We start from the raw sequence: 21,174 nt of genomic DNA, 5'->3' as shown, positions 1-21,174 counted from the left end.
TTTTGAGAGTAGTTTCAGCACAGTCCCCTTGCTGATGTTCTATGTTAGTTGATGTGACATATTTTATTTCATGCTTCATATATTTGTTTTGTAAACAAGCTAACAAACAACGGTTAATAGTTTACTAGGGAAGAAGGGAAACAGCAGAGAAGGGAGGCTTCTGAAGGGTTACTTAGGAATTGCAGCCTGGGGGCTGAGCAGCAATGAGCTTGTCAGGCAGGAAGTAGTTCTTGAAATGTAAAATGGATCTGCACATCTCACATCATCTTCTCAGGAAAGAACCCTCTAGTGATGGCTATCTAAGTTGGAGTACTTTTTTTTTTTAATGCTAAGGCAACCACTGAAATCTATTTGAAATGAAATGTTTCTTTATTTTTCTTCTTTGTTTTTTAGTAAAAACACAAAACAATCACGTTCAGTTTACTGAACATTTAAAACCTGATGGTAAGGTTTGATGTTTTTTTCTCCAATCACTGCTTTGGACTATTAATTCACTCTTTCTCTGTCTGGTCACTTGCATTCTAATCCAGTGTAGCCTGATGTCCATTTTAACCTTCTCTTCCCTGTCGCTCAGTGCTGGCTGGGCTTCAACCTCAAGAGCAGAGAAGGAGTAACGTCAACTCTTTTCTACCACTCTCCTTCACTCTTGTGTTTCTGCCTCTTCAGGGTTCCAACAGGAGAAGGATCAATGAAAGGGAACAAAATTCTTTTTTACTTCACAGGTGCCATTGTAGCCCTTTTTGATCCTTGATTTCCTCTGTGCAGTGTGCTCCTGACTGAGGATTTTGCAGCGGAGCTCACGTGTGAGTTCTTCAGGAGGGCTCTTGTCCTCATGTGAGGTGCGTGCTGGCTTGCTTCTCTCCCTCATTCCTTGTTCAGCAGCAATCATCCCAACGTCTTTTGCTGCTTGGGTTATTTTGCTGGGTAGGCAGACTGCTTGGGGCCTATCAAGTGGCTCAATCCCAGCTTCCTTGACAGAAGTCTGCATGTCCCATGGGAATCAGAATGTGACATACCCTTACCCAGTCAATGGCACATGTGCTTGTCCACTGACTCTCTTTACAGTTTTCCTCTGTTGACTTCTATCTACAGTTCTGTCATTACTACTGTGTTCAAATACAGATGGCAGATCAGCAAGTCCATGCTTCTCTCTCCTGCCAACTCTGGGAATTCTAGAAGTAGTGTGGGTAAGTAGATAGCAATGGTCATTTACTGAGCATTAAGTACCAGAAATTGTTCTAAGTCCTTTGTCGGTTTCACTCACTGAGCTTCATATCAAACCTTTACTGTAGGGGATGGCTGTTATAACAGCTTTACATATGAGGAAACTATAGCACAGAGAGGTTAGTACACTTGCTCAAGGTCACACAGCTTGGAAGTGACAAAGGTGGAAATTGATCCTAGGCAGTCTGGCTCCAGGGTCTACACTCTTATATTGACAGGGGAATTAGTGAGCAGTAATCTCTCAAATAGACATGTGTTCTAGTTTGCTAGTTGCTGGTATACAATATACCAGAAACAGAATGGCTTTTAAAAGGGGGAATTTAATGAGTTGCGAGTGTATAGTTCTAAGGCCGAGAAAGTGTCCCAATTAAAACAAGTCTACAGAAATGTCCAATCTAAGGCATCCAGGGAAAGATACCTTGGTTCAAGAAGGCCGATGAAGTTCAGGGTCTCTCTCAAATGAGAAGACACATGGCAAACACAGTCAGGGCTTCTCTCATCTGGAAGGGCACATGGTGAACGAACATGGTGTCATCCACTAGCTTTCTCTCCTGGCTTCCTGTTTCATGAAGCTCCCCAGGAGACGTTTTACTTCTTCATCTCCAAAGGTTGATAGCTGGTAGACTCTGCTGGTAGAGTACAGCATTCTCTGCTCTCCCCAAATCTCTTTCATTCTCCAAAACGTTCCTTCTTTTATAGGACTCCAGAAACTAATCAAGACCCACCCAGATGGGTGGAGACACATCTACCCTAATCCAGTTTAACAACCACTCTTGATTGGGTTACATCTCCACGGAGATGATCTGATTACAGTTTCAAACATACAGTATTGAATAGGGATTATTCTGCCTTTACGAAATGGGATTTAGATTAAAACATGCCTTTTCTAGGGGACATACATCCTTTCAAACCAGCACAACATGTTTGTCATAACCTCTTTAAAAAGAAATATTTGCTCATCCTCTCAAGTAATGATTTTAGTTTTACCAAGACAATTTTTAAAATCTCCTAGCTTTTATTTTTTTAATCTTTTTGTTATAATTTTGTTCCCATTCAGTGAATGAAAACTATGGCATGTATTGTAATCACATTAGTGATAGCCATATATAACTTCTACTTCAAGACCTTCATATGTGAAGAAAGCAGGATCAAAGAAAAGATATACTATGCCATACAAGTAGCAAATGGAAGAGCTGAGACAGGCACTCAACTGTTTCCACTATTTGCTCCTTAAGAATGCAAGTGCTCATTTATTCAAAATACTTTCTTGTGTACTCTATTTTGGACTCTATATTAGGAGCTTGGGATACACAAATTCAACACACTTCCTCTTTTCAAGTTCAGTCTAGTTGGGGACATACATTGAATGAACTAATCACAAATCACCTGATAATTATTTTAATACTGAAGCTGTGTGGGCCATAAAAGATAGCATGTTCAATTTAACTTTTAGGTTAAGACAAAAACCCTTCACAGAGGCAATAGCTTGAACTATTGTTTGAAGAGTAAGAGTTGTCAGACTGGAAAAAGGGAGAGATTTTCAGAAGGAATTTCAAGACATGGATGCTTGAAAGCATGGCAAAAGTGAAGAGGGGCTGTGCTGGGAGAGAAGTTAAGGAGATATACAGAAGGGAATCCCTAAGGTTAAAGGCCAAAAGGGTTTTACATAGAGGAGGAACATTGGATTTAAAATTCTGAAAGGTCATTGTGAATTTCACTAGAGGCATGGAGCCCAATTACAGGCTATTCAGAAATTCTAAGGGAGTTGTTAATTCAGACCCCACAGAGGGTAGGAGCAGTAGTGATGAAAAAAAAGCAAAAATAGATAATCAGTTGATCTGGATAGGACTAAGGCAGATCAGAATATAAAGGATGATATGGCCCATATTTTAAATTTCAACTTCTGTGTGAGATCAAAGGGAAAGATGTTCATTTGGTGTAAAATTTATATTTTGGGTAGTGCATTACCTAATTTAACTTATATGGTAGTCTAGTTGAACACCATAAACACATGGATAGGGAGTGAGATTTTGTTGTTGGTCCAGGTTAGTGTAATGCCTCAATATATCCCAGAGTAATTTGGGCAGAGAATAAAAAGTATTTGCAAAGTCCCCTTGGAAATCTGGGGAGAAAGGAGGAAATATTCAACTTCCCCATTTGGAGGATTTCTCATATTCTTGCAAGCAGTCGGGCTAACCAAATCAACAGGCTGAGCCCTCAATCTTGGCGTTAGCCCTAATGAAACTTATTCCTGCCAAGGACAGGTTAAGCCTACCTAAAATTATGCCTAAAAGTCACCCCCAGAGAGCCTCTTTTGTTACTCAGATGTGGCCTCTTTCTCTAAGACAAATAGGAGGGTGAACTCCCGCCTTACCCCGTATGTGGGACCCGACTCCCAGGGTGTAAATCTCCCTGGCAACATGGGAAAGAACTCCCGGGATTCACCGGGACCTGACATCATGGGATTGAGAAAACCTTCTTGACCAAAAGGGGGAAGAGAGAAATGAGACAAAATAAAGTTTCAGTGGCTGAGAGGTTTCAAATAGACTCTACAGGTTATCCTGGAGGTTAGTCTCATGAATTATATAGATATCCCTTTTTAGTTTATGGTGTGTTGGAGTGGCTGGAGGGAAGTCCCCGAAACTGTTGAGCTGTGTTCCAGTAGCCTTGATTCTTGAAGACAATTGTATGAAGATACAACTTGTACATTGTGTAATTGTGAAAACCTTGTGTCTGGTGTTCCTTTTATCAGGGTATACACAGATGAGTAAAAAAATATGGATAAAAAAGAAATAATAGGGAGGATAAAGGGTAAAATAAATTGGGTAGATGGAAATACTAGTGGTCAATGAGAGGGAGGGTAAGCAGTAAAAGAAGGCTTTTTCTTTTTCTTTTTATTTCTTTTTCTGGAAGGATGCAAATGTTCTAATAAATGATCATGGTGATGAATACACAACTATGTGATATTGTGAACCAGTGATTATATACCATGTATGGATTGTATATGTGTGAAGATTTATCAAGAAAACTTTTTTTAAAAAAATAGATAATCAAGGATAAACTCCAAACAGGGAAACAAAACAAACAAAAACAAAAAAACACAGGGGAATGAGGGAGAACCATTTCCTTTTAGATTGTCTATTTGTGTTTGATATGACAATCCCTGACAGGCATAGCCCCGTTTCTCTAGATCCAGTAGCCACTGTCTATTTTCATGATTACCATCAACTCTGATCTCCAGTGATTCTTAGCCCTATGGCTCTCAGGATTGTAAGAGCAGCCGAACAGTCCTTTATCTTCTGGAACCAACGTACCCTCCTACTGGGAATTACATGTCTACCACAGAAAGCATATTCAGGTCCCAACCCCTGGTCATGTGGATTGTGAATTCATTTCTCCATAAGACCTTTGAAGATATTCTTAGTTAAGGAGTGCCCAAATTGAATGGGGGTGGGCCTTAATCCAAATTGGCTGAAGTCTTTATAAGCAGAGGGAACTGGACATGGAAGCAGCAGCCACAGCAGCAGATAGGAGTTGGAAGTCAACTGAACTTGGAAAAGCAAGAAGTTGCATTACAGTGTGACAGAAATGCCATGGAACTCCAAAGACTGCCCAGCGTGCCAAAAGATACTTACCCTGGGAGGAAGCAAGTCTTCTAGACTTTGAAATTGAGAGACAATAAATTCTTGTTAACTAACCCATTGTATGTATTTGTTTTAGCAGCTAGGGAACTAAAATGGTTCCTAGCTTCCTAGCTACTTCTTCAGTTTTTCTCAGGCCCCACTAAACTTCTCTTACTTCTTGCCTTTGCCTAAAGAGCAGTGTTTCTCATATGTGCTATTCCTAGGTGAAAGGCTTTATCCTTGGCTTTCTTTCTTCAAAAAATAAAAATCTTGCTACTTTCTTGATGTAAGAAAATGCCAGTTAGTCTTATCATTTGTCAAACCTCACCAGAAGCACGTTGTCAGTCCCTACTCTTTCACAGTTCTAGGCGATGAGGGGTTGTTTAAAGCATTAAATGCTTTAATACTAAGTTCCTTTCACATAAGGACCCATTAAAAGTTAGTTCTTAGGCACTTACCATAAGCATGTAATTTCTGTATAACAAACGCGCAGCTTCACTGTATGGCATCTGTGTACCTCCCGTTTAACTGTGGGTACTCTGAGAGAGTATCAGCACTACGTAGGCTTCTTTCCACATCCCAGTTTCCCAACATTCTGCCTGATAGGAGCAATTATTATTGTTTATCTCCGTTGTCCTCTCCCTACATAAATTAGCCACTAACAGATGATTTTAAAAATCAAGAATTTAAACAGATGTTACTGTTGATAAATGATCAACTATAAGATACATCACCCATAAGACCTTCAGCCTTCCCAGATATGGCATTTCTTACTTGGAATTTTAATACAACTCTATCACTTGGTTCTATGACGTGTGAGTAGTCTATGAGTCTACCTTGAAAGGACATCTTTTGATATTTAATAACTAAATCATCTGCGATGGATGCATTGTGCCACTTTGTCCAATTAGCTCTTAAATCAAATGTCTTTCAGTTAATCTGCTTAACAGGGAGAAGAAAAACTACAATGTAGAAATGTCCTGAAAGAAATGTCTGTGTTCATTTGAAAAATAAAGTACCAACTCAGCATTTCATTAACATTCATTTTATAAAATACCTTAAAAGAATAAAGTACTTGAAGTTACATAATAACCAGAATTGAAAAAGAATGAATAAAATATAAATTAATTGAACACATAACTATTTTGCCACTTTAAACAAAGTTTTAAAAGGCATTTAAAAAACAATAAAATGGTAATCGGGAGGATAACCCTTCACTCTATTGCTGTCATTTTTCTGGAAACTTTTCATAGAAGCACTAAAACTCTAGGTCTACAGGCAGTACCACCATTGTCTTCAACACACTGTAATTTGCTTCCAAATCTGTCAGCTGAAGAGAGAAATTAAAAATTTAACCAGGTTAGATAATTCAGTGCAAATTAAAGCTTCAAGTTGAAATGCTAAGAGAAAAACAATGTCCAAACTGTAGGAAATGCTTATGGAACTGAAAAACAAAAATTCACATTTTGAAAGAATCTCTGCAAGTGTTCTTGGTGTGTGAAATACTGAGTTAACAAATGGGCCTTTTGAAGTTGCAACCAGGGCTTTATTGTTAAGATTATTTGCAATGTGGGCAAAAGGAAAGGGATAGGGAAGCGTTAAAGGTCCTATTTGGGGAAGAACATTCAAATTAAGCATAAACCCTATTGAATCAATTTTAGAAAATTTGGTCAGGGCATATTAGATAGTAAGAAAAAAAAAACAGAATATTGAGATCAATTTACTGGATTATCATTTAGAATAAAACCTATACCCAGAACATGATTTTCGGAGGGAGGTTTAGTGTTGGACATGATTTAATCAGCACTGGTACTGATTTATAAAATAATCATAGTACCAAGTCTTGAGAAACAGGAGGAATGTCTAACTTCTTAGATCACAGTGAAACAATGCTTGGGTAATTTCCAATCATTAATGATTAGTAACTTTTCTAATGGAACAAATATTTTAGTTTAACTATTTCCTCAAAAATTTTTTTTGAGTTCCAGAACTTCTGTGTAATAGGCAGCAATGAGTTTTTCATGACAATGTTCGATGAAACTTTCCCTCTATTTCATTTTCTGTTAAGTTTTGCATACATTCTTTTTTAATGACAAAACTAATAGTTGCCATTGATTACAGGATGCAAAGGTAACCTGGTGGAGGTTAGTAAATTTTCTTTGCAAAACAGATTTTTATTTGCAAATTTCAGGTCTGAATTTACTTTTCTTCATCAATCTCATCTTTAAAATTTTTCACATATTCTTTGAATATTGTTTGAGTGAAAATACACTATGTTTTCTAACACTCCTATTTAACATCACTCACTATCTATAGGAATGTTATCACAAAGTGGCAACTTTTAGCTTTTAGACTGAATCTATGATCAACAAGACACGAAAAGGCCAAAATCTACGTTTTCCAGCATGACACCCAGAACTGATAAACACATGAAAAATTATGACATGAAATGGAATTCATACAGCTATGAATAATTAGCCAATGTAATCTCAAAAAGTGTAAAAAACTGCACTGATATACTTACTTACCGGAAGAACACCTAAGGTAAATTAAAATTTCCCCTCCAGGGATATAATCAGCTCAGAATCACTTGAAGAAATTCAAAAAAGAGCACAAACTATCCAAGGCCTGTGACTCCTCAAGTATTATGTCATGAAAACAAACTTTAAAAGGGATGTGCCACTTTGTAAAGGAATGCAGTAGTTTCCCTCTCCAGGCCACCTGGATGTCTACATAAGTCTTCTATAACATGATTTTCCATTGGGCCTGCTCTTTTCTCTGAACTCATACTAGATATTTGTTTGTGTCCTTCCAAGTCCTAAAGAGAGGCTCATTATCTGATGCATCTTTTTATGTCACACTGTGTGTGAAGTTACAAAAGCAGTGGAAGAAACACACACACACCCACTATTGTACGTATTTAAAAAAACCTTTTGTGTGTTCATTTTAAGCAGTAATGGTTTTGTCTCATTTCACCACTAACTTCTCTTTAGGAAGAAAAAAGCAAATTGTCTGAAAATACAGATTCCCTTGTTGAAAACTTCCAGGATTTGTCCATTAGAGAAACTTTTGCCATCAAAGACGCAGATAAAGAATAACATTATATTGGAACCAGCTTGTGACAGTTTGTGCTTTACAAACACAGTGCCTAACAGTGCTGAGTGCATCATAGATGCTCAATAAATATTTGTAGATTTGTTACAATTAAAATGACAGTTTCTGAAGAACCAACCACCAATTTGAAGAAAAAAAGGCAAAGTATATTAGTTTCTTTCACCTAATTGGACGGAGCAATGAATAAGAGAATCTACAAATTAAATATGAATTCTGATTTGATTGCAGACAGAAGAATAATAATAACTTTGCAAAAATCTTTGCCACAGTAGCATTAGCATTTTAACAGTGCATCAAAGATTTAATGTTTCCACTGCAATACGAACTGACTCCTGAAGCTTTTAGGAACCAGAGTGTTATTTAAATTGGAAATGAACTCTGGTCCATTTTGGGGAAGGTATGACTGTACTTATATCTGAAAATTATTGATATATTTCAGGGAGAAGGCCCTTTTATTCAGCATGCCCCAAAGTATTGCAGGCTTAATAGCAGGTGACCTTATAACTTCATTACAGCATTCACCGTATGTATTCTCGCCCACATCTGCAGTAGTTGCGTTTTAATATCTTAGATTTTTTTTTTTTTGCAGAGTCTTAACACCCCTGGGATGACAAAGATGGGAATATAGAAGACTAAAGGTCACAAATAAAAAATGGAAGCCATGAAAAATGTGTTATACATTCAGATTTTCTCCATTTCTCAATAGTGAGTTTCCATAGAAAAAGACTCAGTAGTGAAGGCCACACACGATTTTTTGCATTCATTTTGATAAGTTGAAAATCACAACTTGTAAAGCATCCTTGTGAATACGAGAAATGGCGCTGGACCTCTGGGTGGGGGCTGGGTTGAGATCAAAACGAGTACGACTCGGCTGTGGACATGGACAGCAGAGAGTTGGTGGGAAATGTTACAGCAGACCTGACCACTCTAACAAACGGTCTGTCATGAACACAGTACACATATGGAGAAACAAATGAAAACAAAAACAAAACTGCAACTTTGCCAACTTGTAAACAAGGAAAAAGCATTTCACAGATTCCAAGTTCGAGGGAAGTAAACATCTTTAAATTATTTTTGTCAGTTCAACCCTGATTTAAAAGTATGGCTAGCAAAAATAAGGAAGCCGCAGCTGCCGACATCCTGAGCAAGCAGCTATCTTCTCGGAAGCTGCATTCCTATGCCTCTCTTCCCAAGATGTCAGATGAAGACACCTTCTCTCTTGAATTCAGACTCATTTCTGCTCTCCTTTCCACACTCCTGGAATATTCATCGATTGTGTTAAATTTTGGTGTAGACACAGTTCTGGCTGCTATAGATTCAGACGTGGGGAGACTGGTGGAGGGAAGGCAAATTCTCGGAGAATGCTGCGGGCCACTTCGACATTATTCTGAGCTATCTCTAAGGCTCTCTTCACCTCTTCAAAGGCATAACCCTCTCCCATGAGTTTTGCAATTTTTGCATCGACATTTTCCAACACGGCCTCAGGCCCGTGGGGTTTTCTGTGGTGGATTTCGGGTGCAGTCCTGCGTGGTCGTGGTTTGGGGGGTCTGGCCGGTGCTTGTGAGCCGTCTGTGAAGGATTTTAAAGACAGATATCATTTAAACAGTAAAATAAAAACAAAGGCATCACATATCTAATTATTTCATACGAAAATGCTATGTTTTGATTATCTTTTATGAATAACTTCCTTCCATTAGAATAAGTAATTATCCTAATTTTGACCATTAGAAAATTACAGTGGAATGGGTTGGTAATTTTAAGGAGAATATAACCATTTTGTGCCCAATTTCACCTATTTTTTTCAAGCTATGTGAAATAAATAAACAAACACACACACACACACACAAACACACATATCTAAGAAAGGCTTTCATTTTGTTCAGCAACATGGCTTATTCTTCTCTACTATGACACCTGCATTGGCTGATTGCTCCCTAGAGGAACTCTCTTGAGAGGTTTCTAGCCAGAGGGAACTGTAGCGTTACAAGCTCACAGATATTCATGGCAGAGCATCTGTCCCACCCCATATCACAGAACTGCTCCGAGAAATATCCTTTATGGGGTTATGTAGGGTCTCTTCCTGTTTGGTTTTTCAAGTTCATTGCACTTTGAAGTTATACCTACTGACACTAGGGGGGAAAATAAAAAGAAAATAGTAGATGTCTTGACTGCTGTGGGTCAATAGGTTGAAGAGAAGTAAATTTGGTGCTTTGCTCAAACAACTTTAACCAGATTCAAATGATGCAGAATTCAGCAGGGAGTTTTCCTCAAGAAAAAAAACAAACCCAGCAGAAACATTAAGGAGTGGAGAATAATGCACTGAGTTTCCAGATAAGTCCATTGATGATAACTATATCTCAAAGTTAAACAAATGACACTGGTGCCTATAAATGGGGAGGAATCTTATTAAAAGAAAATAAAATTAATTATAAGCCACAGCTCCATATGCATCCCTAGGGTATGGGCTAGCTAACTTGAAAGGTCACTTTCATCATGGGTTTCCATATATTTATTTTTGGTACTTATTTCAAGATTTTAGGTTAAAAACAGATTAAAATGTAAATTGTCAAAATTTATTCCATAGGACGTAGTTAGGGAATTAAGACTGCATAGACATCAACATTTATTTAATATCTTTCTTCTAGATCACTGACAAATGCCAAATGACAAATTCAAGGACATAGCGAAGTAAATGGTGAAGTATGACTAGACCCCAAATGGCCTCTTGACTAGTGTCCTTGGCCTGTCCTTCCTGGTATCTGCTGCCTCACCAACATTGCCAATGGCCGCAGAAGAGGGTCTTCACTGCACAAAATCAGAGCTTGTAAGCTTATATTTTCAATAATAATAAAATTTAAATCATAAAAGAAATCTGATGAAACATTATTTTCTATTGGCATTTTTTACTAAAGAGTTGATGTTATTTTTCTACGAGAAGGTAACTTTTGTAACAAGCATAACCTATTCACAATTCTAACAAGATCTAGACAACACACACAAAATATAAGCATCCAGGATGCAAATTTTTGGTTCAACATCAAGGTGGATAACAGTCTTATTTTTAATTTTTCCTTTCTTACACGATAATGTCCAGTTAAAATGTTATAGATGTAGTTACAGCATATTAAAGTATGCTCATATACATCAACACATCAGTTTCTCATTCTTGCTAAAGTTGATACTGTTTAATACATCTATAATTAAATATCTCAAATTATCATGGTCTGCTAAATTGCAATTTTTCCTGTTTTGAGATTCCATTTATTTTTCTATTACATATTTCCATCATGCACAGATGGACAATAAATTATACTTTACTTTTAATCATTCTCAATAAATTATTAGAAATTGTAGCAACCTTTCATTTACTCTTATAAATTACCACAGAATTCGTAACTATAAGTCTTGTCTGTCCTGAGACACTTTTATGTATGAAAAACACAAGTTCAGATGTTCAGATTACTTGTAGCAGTAATTTTCTAAGAGTTTTTCTTGTATTATTATTTTGTTTCTCTCCAAAATACTGGGAAGGGCACATGTACACCAAGACATGATTTTGAAGACAATCTATGTATGCTAGTGAAGTAGTATGGCAGTCAGGGACACATCTAAAAGTATAACGGGTATCGAAGTCTTGAGATTTAGAACTTTTAGATCTAATATATATATATATCTTGGTAGATGACACTGGAAAATATAGCATCTATCATCAGGAAAAATAAGCAAGAAACCTATTCACTCTGTAAGGCTGTTATAATTAACGCTGGCAACATGCAATGAAATTTGAAGATAACTAATTTTATTTAGGAGAAAGCTATTCTTTGTTTAGAAAATTTAAGTGAGAAACAATTAGGAATCCAAAGTTAGCAGAGAAAAGTACATATATATTCATACACACATGCACACACATACAGACGAAATCAAAATGCTTTGTCTAGTTAGAATAATAAGTGTCTCTGTTTCTGGAACAGGTATACAAAATATACTCGAAACATCAACTTTGAAAAAGATTTCAAACAACCTCAGAGAGGATTCCTGACAGATTTTTAAGATAGCTTCATTTCTTGAAAGTAAGAAAAATAAAAACCCTCTGGAAATAGATTCTCCCCCGCTACAGGTATACTTTCCTTTCTAAATCTAAAACTCACATACCCTGCTCGTGCAATCTTAGTCCCCTTTGCCTTAATTCAAACCAGTGCTGACATCTCTTTAGAATCTCACAAATGCTATCTGCAGGATGTATTAAAGACTAGGATTTGAAATAACATGAAATCTAAGTTGCTACTCCATCTGCCCTCAAAGACAGTTCATTTATAAAGTTTTTTTTCACCCCATTAGAAATTTCTACTCATTGCAATATATTTATTCTATTTTGCATATCTTATTGTACTGCATGCCTGTTTTAATTAGAGAGCGTAGCTCTGCAACAGAAAAACTGATAGCTAAAATACAGACTTTTCTAGGTTCAGCCGAAGAACACATCACACAGACACTTCAAACTGTGACAGCCTCTTGGTGTGGCCACTAAGATTCTGAGTGACTTTGGCCAAGCACTTTACTTTTACGATTCTCATTCTCACAATCTACTTTTGTATCTCCATTTTCGGAGATATTATTTATCCCTCCTCAGTCAGGTAGTGTGAGAATAAATTAATGTAATGTGCAGTATATATGCTACAGAAATCATTAAAAAGAAAGGACAATGAATTCCACCTATAATGATGCCTGCTATATTCAAATGCTATAGAACAACAATTACTGTAAATTAACAGAAACGGCAAAGAAGTATAGAAGAGGAAAAACACAAAATTTATTCTGAGTGTCTAATTCTGCAAAGATGCTTCAAGCAAGACATTAACAAGCAAGAATGGTTACAGGCTGCACTAATAGAGGAAGCTGTTTAAAAAAAGAAAAAAAAAAAAAAGAGCAGGTAGATCATCTCCATGCTCATTAAAGCAAATCACCTAAAACCAATCTCTCTTTCCAAACACAGCATCTCTTCCCAATGTTCAGAAGCAGCCATCACTTTCTCCACTTGTTCTTTCTCTCAGTATTTAAAAGGAAACACCAGATCCCCCTCACTTTACCATGTGAACAGTAGTGGAAAGGAACAATGAAACAAAATGAAGCGATCTCATAATTCTAACATATATACAGGAGGACATAGGAATGACTATGAGTTTTAACAAACCTATGGGAATATCTGCAGTCCATGTTCATGAATTTTTGAATTCCTCTGAGTAGTGGCAATACTACCAAAGTAAGTTCAAGAGCTACAGGGTACAAATGATCCTCCTGAAGCATCAATGCTACTCAAGAATGAATGGAAAATAATATTTTTAATATGGAAGTGAATGCAGATATACTCAAGACTAAATGCAAAATTTGCATGGACTTTCTACATAAAAGCAAATTTGAAGAAAATTCTCTCATGAGGTTATTCACTTCTAGCTAAAGCCCCAGCCCTCGTGTTGTTTAGAATTAACTCTTCTTATTTGGGGAAGAAAGATTTGAGAATCACTGTTTTAGAACAGTTGCTGATTCAATTTTCATTTTCTGAACATACAAAAGAGCAAAGTAACATAGAAAAGTCCTAGGTGGCTTGGGTCAGCCTGATGAAAACATGGACAGAGTAATAACTTAAGGGATTACTCTGCGTGATGTATTCTAAACAGGAGTAGATCATCTCCAAGGGGCAAAAACTGATTCTTGGGGGATAAGAAGAACTTAGATTTTGGTTTGTGGTCTTCCAAGTCACAGTACAAAGAGAGAAACATCATGTCTGTGATAGGAAAGTTTCATTGGTGTACGGGGGAGGCGACAGCAATAAGGAAAGAAAATGTCTAAAAAGGCTCCTTAGGCAGGTGGTGATCAAAACAACATGAAAGGTTGAGATACGCCGATCTGCGTCTTCAGCTAAAGGCAATAACGCTTTATCAGTGGCTGCTAGCAATCTTACCACAAGAGGCCCTTATTACTTCTCTTATGATACAAAGTTTTTCTTTTTAATTCTATATTTTGAAATGTGTCTAATAAACAAATGTCATTGTATTGATGAGTATATTTTCTACTTATTTTATATTAAGTCCTGCTCAATAAGATCTGAATTTCTTTATTTCCAAACTAAAGCAAAGGCATTTGATGTGTTAATATTCCTGGGTATAAAGTTATGGTTTCTCTTATACTTCTTAAATACTTGAAAAGTATTTATACCATAGTTGTGTATAAATCTATGGTTCCTACTAGGTTATTTAAATACTTAAAATAGTATTTGAGAGCACAGAGAAACAATGGACTATCATACAAAAACTCAAAATGATATTTAGTAAAAATTTTTAATATTGTGGTAAGATGCTCATGGTACTATGTTAAATGGAAAAGAGATAGGATTGACATATTGAGATGCTCTTAACCATGTGGAAATGAACATAGACAATACATTAGAGGGAAGTGTTGCCAAATGGCATAATATTACCTATTGATGATAGGGCTACGTGCAACTTCTTTTCCTTTTTTATTTTCCTGCAATTCCATTTTTCTTCAATGTACATGCACTACTTTCATAATTAGGGAAAAAAATGCAAATAGCCTCAGATCCCCTTTGCTAGTTCCACAACGCTGAGCTACACAAGGAACTATGAGTAAGACCAGGGAATGATTTGATTGATAAGAAAAGTATAGAAAACACATAGTAAGTGATTAAAGTTAGGCAAAAATGATAAGAATACAGGTTTTTGAAATTCTATTACAATTTTACTATTTCAAATACCCTTCCCCTTATTGTCATGACTACTATTTCTTCATTACATTTGACTGCTATTTTATCTTGGAGCAACACCAGAAACTTAAGTTGGTAATCGTCATTACACATGTGTGCGTTTTTAAAAATTTAATTTTGGCTTGGATAGTAATGGAATAACAACTTAAACTTTTTTAACAGCAACAAAAAAAATGAGTTCATAGCTTACTGATAAAAGACAGAACTAGTTGAAATTCTACCACACTGATACTTACTTACTGAGGGACCTGTGGTAGATTACTTAACTCTTCTGTCTTACTTTCTTCTATAAAATGGCATTAATAGTACTTACTTCAGAGGGGTTGTAAAGAATAAAATTATATATATATTATAAATGTAAGTATATGAAATATATACGTACATATGTTATAATTATCTATCAATCATTTACACAGCCTTATCTGAATATTTAGCACAGCATATGACCCATAGTAAGTGCTATATTGCATACAATCTGCATAAGTGCACTAACCTAAACCCTAATCTCTAAAGTTATTTACTAATTTGGGGCAATATTTGGGATAAACAACAAGACTCTCAGATCATAACATTCTCCATTAAAACAATATCTGAGCATTAGAAGAAAAAAAATATTTGATGCAGGAATAAAATTAATCTCAAACTCATCATTATGACTTTGTAATTCTACTAGAAGTTAATAGTTAAGGTAAGGTTATAACATACAATTTTCTAAATATATCTAAAAATTGGTTTTAACAGAACTACATTAGGCTAATCAAAGTAGAGTTGTAAAAGATAAGATGTTGGGTTATGAGGTTTTAAAAACTGAAGTTCTTATGTAAGGAAAAGTATTCCAGATAGTTGAATTGCAGTAAATTTCTACAGCACTATCATTTCCTTTATTGCAACTTAAAACAAAACCTTAAAAACACATAATCTACCTTAATACATCTTTCCGCTAATGACAGTACACAATTTCAACCCTTGTATATAGATGTAAACCCTTGATTTTCAATTAAGATCTTATGAAGATAACTCTAGAATATTTGTTACTATTACTAAGGGCATTTAACATTCCTTCAATCTTCCTTTTGGCTAGTAAGGGAAAGTGATATTGAAATGAATTCCTTTTCGAATGAGATCTCCTTTATTATGTCTGTATATTTGGCAATAATATCTTCTCCTGCTACATACACAATTAATATAAAACATGTGCTAAAAGTCTGGTATTGTTTCAAGTGTTGCCATAGATTGCATTAGAAATACTAAGAATATGAAAAATCTTCTCAAGAGCTAGTGCATAAGCTTTACCAGTATATGTGCTATAGATCCCTTGGATTTTTCTAAGAATGGTATTCACACTGTCACGTTTACCTTATAACAAGAGAAAGGCAAACTGGAAAATTTGTAAAAACTCACAGAAAGCTGATATAGATCTGGAACCAATGTGAATAAAATTCGCGTGAAGCAGATTCACGGTAAAAATGTTAACTCCATATATAGGTATATGTGAATTTAACTCAGGCTGGTAGAATCCTCTTATTTCCAATTTAGTAATTGTTATGCAATATTCATATCATTAAATAGTAATTATTGCATTTCAAACAACTTAAGAAAATAATAAAATATTCTCTTTGGTAAAAATGAAAGATTTTGGAGCCTCTTTGTGCAAAGAAATTATACTTTTGAAATTCTTTAGAAAAATTTTTTTCTCAGAAATCTTAAATATAAATAAGTCACTATCAATTATTTAGACTGCTATAAAAGACAAGAGAAATTGAATTTATAAGGTACAGGAAACATACCATTTGGTCACCTTAAAAAAGCCTGAGTAAAGATATTTTAGTTATTGCAAAAAAGGCTATTAGAATTCTAAAGCCACATAAGCATCCATTCTCAAGGTTTAGATGCAAAGACATAATCCAGAAAGCAAGCCCAGTCCTTCCTCAGGTGTGAAATAAACTAGCAGACACCCTGGTAGCACTGTGAGCAGCATGTGAACAAACATCCTGTTGGAAATGAAGTATTTTATTTTCTGTGGTTTGGGAATGAGGAGATGTATTTGAGTTGAAGCTAGCTGAGGTCCTCAGGGTAATAATCCGGACGATTTTATCACTCAGGTAAAAGCTGGTTCGGGCTGCTGGGAAATGCCTATTTGGGGATATTTCAACAAGGCTTGTGACTCAAAGTTCTTTCATCAACTTCTACTGTGATACTAACTGGAATTCATACCATTTGAAATCATATATGGGAATGACGTTCCTCTGGGCTCGACAACACCCATATATTACAGAGCAAACTGTAAAGAAGCTATGAAAATAAGAGCGTTTTGGCCACAATGCTCCTCATAACTTGAAAATATGTGTCTTTTAATCCAGAGTTGGTGATCCTGAATATATTATTTTAAATAATTCTCAGTACTTTCTCAAAGTTGTATTCTAACTGTAATTCCTTAAGGGATTTTCTTCCTTCTGTCACACGGAGGCTGCTGTATACTGTCTCTCCTTCTTGATTTTCACACTGTCAACTCCCATCTCCCCTTTCCACTAGAACTGCAAGGTTTCAGTGGTTACCCACCTTGTAATGATGAGGAGAAAACTAGGGGGAAACACGGGTCAACATTTGAAAAGGTTAGTTAAATTTTCTTTGCTTTCCTGAGATATATGCAAGTGTGAAAACCTGTAAAACTTCAGAGGATTTCTGCTTCTGCCATGCCTTGTACTGACCACACTGGTAGGTCTCAAGGCAGTCCCTTAATTATCTTGACTCAGAGGTTACAGAATGTATCGTGATCACCATTACAAAATCTTCTGTAAACTGATATTTGAGCTTAAAAAGAAACACAATAATCTTAAAATAAGACAAAAATCTACATAAGAAAAACTTTTGATGTTCACAATTATGAGACAAAAAACATGCTCACGTTGCTAAAAAACACGTGGTCAGTTTAATGTACACATCTTCCCTCCTTCCTTCCTAACTTCCTTCCTACCTTCCCTTCTCCCTCCCTCCCTTCTGCTCATCCACTTGAGGATTCAACAGTGAATGAAACAACATCCCTGCCTGTCTTCAAAGTAGCACTCTAATGGAGGAGAGAGACAAGATAACAGATGAACCAACAATGAAATTTCAGGCAGTGATAGGCACAGAAAAGAGGACAGAAAATGATGGTAGAAAGTAGAAGATCTTTAGATATGTGGTCAGGGAAGGCATCCTTTGATGAGGTAAGGAAAGTGTTTCATCTTTACTGGTTATGAGGGTGTGTTATTTAGTAAAATGGGATATTTTGATTAGATGCTTGGTACTGGGGCTCTGCACTGAAGTCTTCAAATAAACTATGTTTATATGTTTATATTAATTCTCAAGAAACTTATTCCCTTAGTGGAGAAACAAAGAAAACATGGCTCTTCAATATACAAAGGGACTTTCCTTGTTTCCCGTATCGAAGGCAAAAAATGTTTGAGAATATAAAGGTGCTCCAAAAAGCACCTCATTCAAACTAAAAGAACCTCATTCAAACTAGAGAACTTGTATTACTACTACTAGCCGACTCACCTGCAGATGAAGGAAGCTGATCATAGTCCTGTGATGTTCTGTTAGATTTGACATTTTCACCTGGTAATCTCCTAGCAGGAGGCAAAGGAACTTGGCCACTTCCTGGATCAAAGAAGGGATCTTAAAAAAAAAAAAAAGATAAGTTTCAAATTAAAAGGATAATCTCTCTCAGCCAGCTGAAGAAAAACCTCTAGAATTTTCTGTGAAGGTCATAGCTTTTGAAAATAACTTAGAAAACTAAGTTCATGGGCCACACTACTTTTAACCTGTCTGCGTATTTTCTAAATTATCCAACACTTGCTCAAAATATGCGTTTCCCACTTATTTCCAGAAAATATTGACTATTGATTTTATGCTTATATTTGTCAGATTTCATTTGACTATAAGATTATTGATGATAAAACCTGCTTATAAATCTTATTTTCTGTCCTAATCTCTCCTGCATGATGACTGAAACTGTCAAAGTAAAAAGAAAAAAAATGGGTTTTGGATTTTGCCTTTAACTATAAGAGGGTTAGCAAATTATTTAATCTCTCTAAGCATTAAATAGATGCCATCTGTAAAATGGAGCTGACATTTGGAATTTGAGGATTAAATGAATTCATGCATATGAAATCTTTTGCACATATAAGATACTTTTATTAATGGAACTATATGCTTAGAATCATTGTTAATTGGCTCAGTGAAGAAATTTAGTTGTTATAACTATGCTATTAGTAACATTAAAGTTTGAACATATAACAATGTGATTTTTTGACCACCTTGATAGTCAGGAAGATCCATGTAAATAGTGAAAAATGTGAATTGTAGACAAATCAAAAGTTATTTTATCGGGCGGGCCATGGTGGCTCAGCAGGCAAGAGTGCTTGCCTGCCACGCCAGAGGACCTGGGTTCGATTCCCGGTGCCTGCCCATGTAAAAAAAAACAAAAAGGTTATTTTATCACCTCTCTATATATTAACTGGAACAAAAAGGACAAACAAGGGATTTTGTTGGTGTTACTATTAAATCATTAGGATATGAATCTAACCAGTTTATATTAGCAGTGTGTGTGTTTAAATTTCTAGGATTAATTCTTTTTGAGTAGATGAACAATCCTTCTTCAATCTTTTGTTCACTGATAATTTTGTTACCACTTCTACCTCAGCCTCCTCTGTTTTACTCTCTCATATTACAACCTTATATGTCTGCCAGTATCTCTAGAGGTACCGTAAGCTTATTTCAGGGTAGGTGTTTTGTTATGCTTGAAGTATCACATTGCTCAGCAAATAGCCTGTACTTAATAAATATTTATTCTTTACTGCCAAAAGTAAAACTTCAAGCCAACCAGATTCATATATTTTATAAATTCAAAGTCAGTGAGTTTGAATGGCTAACATAAGGTTAAAATTCTAAATATTAGAGCAGATTTGATTATATTTCATTTGTTTGATATTTATATATAAGAATTTGATTATTTAAGAAGACAAATTGTCTACTATTTATTTTAATTTTTTATTATGTATGGCTGGAGTTGGAAGTTTCCCAAAGATTTAGATTTAAATGTTTAATAAAGAATTACTCTCAATTCTTCTGTATTCTAAAATGTTCCTGATATATTATTAGATCAGATGAACAACTGGCTTTTACAACCCATACACTTTTAAAATTTCCCTTTTAAAATTTATAGGTTTGTTAGGTATATATACACTATTTTAAATCTTTATTTAAGACTAAAAAGTCAATTCTGAATACATTTCTGAGTGATAAATACATACTTGTACTATATCGCCTTATTAAAATATTTCACTAAAAGTCACCAGATACTCTAAAAATATCACCATAACTAGCAAATATACATATTTAAAGTTCATTTCTGAATCATTACCATGTTTTGTCTTCCTTCATGCTAAGTTTATACCTAGCCAGGTATAGGGTAAACTGGGCCCTGTATAGCAATTTATAGAGTTATTCAGTATTTAAGTTAAATGGGGGAAGATATTATAAACAACACAATTACTATAAGGGTACAAAAACAGAATATAATTACCAACTATCCTCTGATAAGGAATTTTCATGAAGCAAGTTTTTAAAAACAAATTCTTCAAAAACTAACTGATATAAATGTTTATATACCACTTTTAAGATTAAAACATACAAATTGAAAATGTTATAGCCAATATACCATTTACATAGTAATAAATGTTGGGGAAATAAATGAATAAATAAAATGGAATTAATCTATTCTAAAAAACAAAGGCATTCTTTTAGTACCACTGCCTGTGATTACAGTACGCTAATACAAAATTGATACTTATTTTAGAAGTTATAAATAACTAAGAGGGTGGACCACGGTGGCTTGGCAGGTAGAGTTCTTGCCTGCCATACTGGAGACTCGGGTTCGCTTACTGGTGCCTGCCCATGCAAAAAAACAAAAAAACAAAAAGTGGGAAAAGACTGGGGGAAAAAGGGTTTGCAATTATAAAAGAAGTGGAAAAATATGTAGCAATTAAAATTACATTGTGTAAAAGTATTTAACAACATGGATAATGTTCATGATATATTAAATGAAAAAAGCATTATAGTGTGTTATAAATAGCATATACTATATGAAATAAATTTTACACAAATATGAACGTGAATGTGCATCAAGAAAAAAGTGGAAGGAAACATCTAGTAATCTCTTGGAGAAGGCAGCAGGGAATTTTTAAAAAAATTCTTTTCACTACCTGAAACCGTTCCAAATTTTTATTCAAGCACAGAAAAAGAGGCAAATAAAACTGAATCACTAAATAGAGGCATATTTCTCCTAAGACTGTCCGGAAACTGTTTAGAAGATTTATCCAATATCTCCAAAATTTTAAAAGAATATAACAACACAGAATCTAATCGCTGAAGAGGGTTTTAAGAGTTATTTAG

General features: G+C 35.3%; 1 protein-coding gene across 5 annotated transcripts in view; it reads right to left on the bottom strand.

The window, feature by feature from the left end:
• Window positions 1-5,876: 5,876 nt before the first annotated feature.
• CBLB (Cbl proto-oncogene B) overlaps window positions 5,877-21,174 on the bottom strand; it is a 200,278-nt gene continuing 184,980 nt past the window's right edge. For all 5 annotated transcript variants that reach the window (XM_077118496.1, XM_077118499.1, XM_077118497.1 and 2 more), the window contains 2 exons: window positions 18,277-18,396; window positions 5,877-9,530 (listed from right to left, as the gene is read on the bottom strand). In XM_077118496.1, the coding sequence (XP_076974611.1) occupies window positions 9,271-9,530; window positions 18,277-18,396 (380 nt within the window). In that variant the 3' untranslated portion in view covers window positions 5,877-9,270. The remainder of the gene's footprint in view (window positions 9,531-18,276; window positions 18,397-21,174) is intronic.

The sequence above is a fragment of the Tamandua tetradactyla genome, chromosome 10, assembly GCF_023851605.1.
Source record: "Tamandua tetradactyla isolate mTamTet1 chromosome 10, mTamTet1.pri, whole genome shotgun sequence".
NCBI classification, from domain to species: Eukaryota; Metazoa; Chordata; class Mammalia; order Pilosa; family Myrmecophagidae; genus Tamandua; species Tamandua tetradactyla.
Note: the sequence above shows the minus strand (reverse complement) of the source record. Positions and strands in the feature narration are given on the sequence as shown.